General features: G+C 40.6%; 1 protein-coding gene across 2 annotated transcripts in view; it reads left to right on the top strand.

The window, feature by feature from the left end:
• The first annotated feature begins 2,015 nt into the window (after positions 1 to 2,015).
• The window catches only part of SLC38A11 (solute carrier family 38 member 11), a 51,702-nt gene continuing 47,717 nt past the window's right edge, over positions 2,016 to 6,000 (top strand). Inside the window, exons 1-3 of one of the 2 annotated variants that reach the window (XM_057746532.1) lie at positions 2,016 to 2,195; positions 2,682 to 2,799; positions 4,560 to 4,634. In XM_057746532.1, the coding sequence (XP_057602515.1) occupies positions 2,157 to 2,195; positions 2,682 to 2,799; positions 4,560 to 4,634 (232 nt within the window). In that variant the 5' untranslated portion in view covers positions 2,016 to 2,156. Of the gene's footprint in view, positions 2,196 to 2,681; positions 2,800 to 4,559; positions 4,635 to 6,000 lie in introns of those variants that run through there. The other variant, XM_057746533.1, reaches the window with a different exon arrangement.

The raw sequence follows: 6,000 nt of genomic DNA, 5'->3' as shown, positions 1-6,000 counted from the left end.
AGTTAAACCATCCTCTCATACTTGGGATATTCTCAATTTGGTCATGATATTGTTAACTTTTCATACACTGTTAGATTCACTATACTAATATTTTATTCAGGATTTTGAATCTATAGTTTTTAGTGAAAGGGCTATAATTTTCTTTCTGTTAATATACTTGTATCAGGATTAAGATTACTAATTTTCAGTATCTTAAAACCATAAACTTTGCATGAAAAAAACCTTACAATTTTAAAAGAAAGAAGCTGAAAGAAGATATGTGCAAAATATGTAACTGACATAGGGTCGGACCCCCAAATATATAATAATCTTACAAATCAATAAGAGAAAGACTAACAACCAAAATCAAATGTGCAAAGGATGAAAAAATAAAATTAACAAAGAGAACAACCAAAATATTTAATTATATTCATTAAACATTATAAAAAGATTTTCAATATCACTATAGATTAAGCTAACACAATTTTATACAATAATTATATACCATTTTAAAACACATCAGAACATCAAAACTTAGAAAGAAACTAAGTCCTGATGTTAACAATGCAGAAGAACAGGAATTCCATCTCTGCTGGTGGAAGTGTAATTGGGGTTATCAATTTCTAGAGCAGTTTAGAAATATTTAGCGTGGTTGAAAGTATGTATGAACTACTTCCTAACAATTCTACTTCTGGAGAAACCGTCATTTAATACCCTCCAGAAGGGTGCAAAATTAGAAACACTCTTAACATCTTTCAGTAGGAGGATGGCTAACTGAACTGTTAGATAGATAAAATGAGTACACTGTACCTGCATATATCTATATAACACATTTTGAAAACAGTATACTAGGTAAACAAACCATAATGCTAGCATGAAAATAGTGCAGTATGGGATCATCTTTGTAAATCTTGAAAATATGGCTGCAGATGAATGAATTAAAATATAAAGCATGGATACAAAAGATACACAGAAACTTTATGAATTGTATGTGTCTATCAATGAAGAGAAAGGAATGGGGAAGGGCAAAGGGGTTTCTATTGCGACATTAAATGTTTATTTTTGCAATTTGAAGAAAATATGACAAAATATTAATATCTGTTACTTTGATAGTGGAGAATATATAAATTTTGTAATTCTCTTTAGGTTTTTCTACGTGTTTTAAATGTTTTATAATTTTAAATAAATGTTTATGAAAAAGAGCCTCTTTATTTGATGAGTAGATGTTACATAAATTACCATTCTTACTGTCCCTGAAACTGTTCTCTATGTATCTGTTTCTTTGTAATTGAATATTCTCTGGGCCTGTTTCCTCATCTGTAATGTAGGACGGGTGAACAGATGGTTATTTAAGATTCTTTGTAGCGCAGATACTCCAAGCGCCTTTCTTTTCCCATCCGCTGACACCCCACCCCAAATCTTTTTAAGGTTCATTACCTAACTCCATTATCAATCCATCTTCCTTTCCTGCCTGTAAGTCTCCTTTTCTGAAGTCACCCGGAAACATTTGGCCAAAGCATGCTCAGTAATCAAGTTTGCTAAAACTCTAGAAAAGTTTTTTGTGTCTTTTCCATTTAAAAGTCCTACATTTTCATCGGTCACCTCTGACATAAAAGAGGTGTAGGGAGCAGGAGGAGGTGGTAACAGAAAAGATGCGCCATGAGAGCAGGGGTGCTAGTGCATTCTTACCTGGACTTCACACTCCAGCCAAGGAGTGTGTGAGAAGCTAACTTGGAAATGGACTAAAATGAGGCCACCTTAACTCTTTGCACAATCTGGGCAGGTCAGCGTGGGCGGAACAAATTATACTTTGCAGATGGAGGTTGGGTGGGAGGTTTAAAAAAAAAAAAAAAAAGGCGAGGAGCAGAGAGAGAGGGCTGCCCAAATCAGAAACACCCTGTAGCATCTCCGCCTGAGGAGGAAGGGGCATTTCGCTGGGCAAGCTCCGAGGGGAAACGGCCTCGGCTGCGGCTGCCAAGTGAGCTGGGGCGGCAGCCCGCGCAGCCCGGGGAGGTGCGGAGGTGCGGAGGTGGGGCCAAGGGCGCCCGCCGAGCATCGCGACCCGGCTCTCCAGCCGCGCGCTGACCCCGGACTTGGAGGTCGCGGAGGAGGCTGTTCCCGCGAGTGGAGTACCCGCGCCCGCGAACCTTCCAGCTGCCGAGGACCGGGGTGCAGCCATGGGGTACCAGGGGCAACAGCCCATCATCCCGCCGCAGGTAAAACGAGACTGGGGCAGGTTCTGAAGGCTGGTCCTTTCAAGTGTCATTGACCCTGCAACAGAGTTTGGGTACCTTCCCCTGCAGTCTTGATTTAGCACTACGGAAGATTCTCCAGGAGAAAAAAAAATTGTCTTGATCGGACTTTTTTTTTTTTTCTTGGCAGGCACTTTTTAATATAACCCGTTTAATTTCACAGAAATCAGGTTTGCTCCCCAAGAGCTCCTGTACTCTAGGATTTCATGCGGCAGTCTGCGAACTTGGCGCGGCCGTAAACAGGGTATTTTAGGATGGAGTTTGTTCACAAAGCTCTGTTGAATTACTAGATATTATTACTCTTTATTATTAATTCTCATCCTTTTCTTATCATTATTGACATTACTTATTATTACTAATATCGTGTTAGCCTACGTTGCGTTTGTCTTACAACTTTCTGAATTTTTGAGCTAAATATTTATTTAATTGCATTTTTATACACTGAAATAGAGCCATCTAGATGACAGAGAAAGCCTCGTTTCTGATCATAAGCACAAGGGGAAAACTTGTCGTCAGTCTGCTGCTGTTTTTAATGTTGTCAACTCGATTATAGGATCTGGTATAATAGGTAAGTTTTTTTCTTTTTTAATTTTCAGTGAAAAGGCCAAATTTAAGACATTTATTATGTTGCTTGTATTCACAGATAATTTTTAAAGGAAAAAAATCTTAAATGATAAAACTGGTAATTTTTTTTCATAAAAGCCGTCCTTTTTTTCCAGTGTAACGATGTGCACGTCAGTCTCTTTTATACTGAAGATGCAGTGGTGATTCACACTCTTTCCACATTTGAGAACATCCTCCATGTGTGGTAGATTCAGGTGGAGCTGCAGATGGGAGATTGCTGAGTTTTTTTTTATAGGCTGCATGGTCAATTGATAATGTTACCTAATTAACTATTTTCCCTGTTTCCGGAGTGTCCACTGTTACTTGAATCACCTTTCTATAACGTTGTAGAGGTGTAAAACCTCCAGATATTTAGAAATACTGGAGATACAAAAGTTTAACATGAAAATGTAACAATCTTGTGAAAAATCAAATCCATGTACTATTTCCTTACCCATTTATATAGAGTTAAATTTTGAAGTACAAACTTATGATATATTAATTTTAAGTATAATTTATCAATAAATAGAAATTGTTTTTAAATGATTTTTTAAAACAAAGGAGCCAAATAATCAGAATTGAGAGAAATGAGTGGCTCGTATTTTCCCGATTTGAAGCAAAGGAAGAGTTCTGACACAATTATGTGCATTGCATTACAGTAATAAAGGTAGCTGTCTTTTCAGTATGCATTATTCTTTTTGTTATTTGAAAACATCCAATTTGAGAAAAAGCAGGGACAAAACAAAATCCTGCAAATACTCATTGAGAATATTACTTTTTCCTATAACGTTTAGACATTTTAGTCACAGCCATCTGGATTGAGTTACTTTTCTTATCTTTCTGATGTTGATGTGTTTCTTGATTTTACTTTCCATATACAGACAGTTGTTTTTTTTTCAAATGGTAAATAGAATGTAGGAAGTGGAGGCAAAGTAGTAGCAAGTAGGGGCCCCGGCCTGTGTGAAATTCTGCTGCCATGTCCCGTGGGGGTGTGGGCAGGATGCCAGCTTAATTCCTGATGTGAGCACATGAGGCTGATCCATTTCAACAGCCTTAAAAAGTACCTCTTAATCAGGCTCAGCAGGTTTTTTAAAGGGGAAATTTTTCGGAGCATAAACATTCTGGGTGGAAATAGTTTGTGTGTTTTATTTTAAATATTTCATTGTCCATAATCTAAAATTGTCCATTTCCAAAAAAAATTCATAAGAAATAATATTATATACGCCTTTCAGCTGTATAAAAGATAACTTTTGCCATCTCATTTTCCTCTCCTTTTCCTACAGAGTTGCCCATTTTGACCCCAGGGTTGGTCTTTCCTCATATCTCATAACCCATCTATACTCTTATATCATCTCTGCTTTCCCTTCAGCTCATAAGGACAGCTCTGGGTCATTACTCTCCACATATTCTAGGTCACATGTTGCCCTCACCCTGAAGTGAACGTTGTGTGAACTGGCATCTGTTTTTCATTTGATGCTTTCTTATTCTTATTCTTCCACCTCATAAACTCATTCTCTTGACATGTCCTTAACTCACAGCATTTTATTCTGAAATAGGTATTAATGTGCTAACATTTAATTTTAGTATTCATACACACTGTTTACAACTATATCATATAAATATGTCAATTTTCTTAGCCCGTTATATACAGAAATTGGGGAGAACATCTCTATTTGTATATGTTTTATTAATGTGATGGGTGGGGCTTTTTTTTTTTTTTTCCAGGATTGCCTTATTCAATGAAGCAAGCTGGCTTCCCTCTGGGAATATTACTTTTATTCTGGGTTTCATATGTTACAGGTAAAAATACTATATAATTGCTTATTTCTGCAACTTAAATTGTGCAATGACTGTTTTACACACACACACACACACACACACACACACCCTGTAATTGAATTTCCTAATTAAAAAGTGCATGGAAGAGTCCTAAAGAATTTAGACATTTATGTCTGAAGAGATTTACTCTTCTTGCTAATCCTCTGAACAGATTAGAAAAGCATTGTATGTTACCAAGCCTAAATCCTTTTCATGTGCCTTTTTCACTTTATGCTGAAATTGGTAGATGGGGGAGTCATTTTAAAGACTCTGAAAATATAAACATCAGGGATTCCTTCCCCACAAAAACCATGGGCAGGTGCACACGCGTGAACAACAGTTTTGAACTCTGTGCAGGTGGCACAGAGAGCCCGGGTGCTCGATCATCAGGGGTCCCCACGCCTTCTGCACCTCCCCGCTGCCTGCCCAGGCTCCTGCCTGCCCGTGTCCTCACGGGCAGCAGTAAGGTGCTTCTGTACCACTTCTGTTCAGCTTCCCGCTTTTCGTGTAACATGTTCGCTCACATCCATGTTCGGCCACTCCCCCATCTGCGCGCGGGCTTCACAGCTCTTGACCATCTCCTCTTGCTGTTCTTGCCCCTGCCCTGCCGTCCCCCCTGTTCCCCTCATGACAGCCACAGGGTCTTTCCTGTCCCTTAGGATCGCAGTGAAAGCGGCAGCGATCGCAGACAGACACCGCCTGCAGGGGCTGCTGCTGTGGGGCTGCTGTGTCATCACCTAGACGCCCTTTACCAGGTTAAGCAAAACCCCTCAGCTGTGCCCATCTCCAGAGTGGTGACCTGGGCCTTGACGGTATCACCCCCCTGGGAGGTTAGGAACCCCAGCCACCATTTCCCCAAAGACTGCCTGACGGAGGCCCCAAAGCTGGCCTCCTTGCCTCCGGGAGGAACCAGTGTGAGGTGCAGTTGGAGCTCCGGAGCGTCACGGCTGAAGGGCTGGCCTGCAGCTGCTCTCCACCTGAGACCACGTCCTCCTCGTGAGGGGTTCCCCTGCCCCATCTTTTCTCTCCCCTTCTCCTGAGAGCACTCCCTCAAAGCTCTTGCCCCAGAATCTCTGTCTCAGCTCTACTTCTGGAGACTCTAAGGTGCCACCCCTACATAAAATCTCAGGCTTTCAAAACCAGCCTGTAACTCAGCTGTTTTTTCTCAGGCTGAGGAAGAAAGTAAAGCAGGCAGCAGATCCCAGAGTCAGAGCTGCAGAGGCCCCGGACTCCCGGACTCCCTGACTCCCTGCCTTCTTCTCTCCACCCCCGCTCCCTAAACTTAAGCTGCTCTTAGCCTCTGCAGCTCTTCATTTGTAGCTTAAGACCCATAAATTAGTAACCTGGA

The sequence above is a fragment of the Hippopotamus amphibius genome, chromosome 8, assembly GCF_030028045.1.
Source record: "Hippopotamus amphibius kiboko isolate mHipAmp2 chromosome 8, mHipAmp2.hap2, whole genome shotgun sequence".
Lineage (NCBI taxonomy): Eukaryota > Metazoa > Chordata > Mammalia > Artiodactyla > Hippopotamidae > Hippopotamus > Hippopotamus amphibius.
This window is presented reverse-complemented; position numbering and strand designations above follow the sequence as displayed.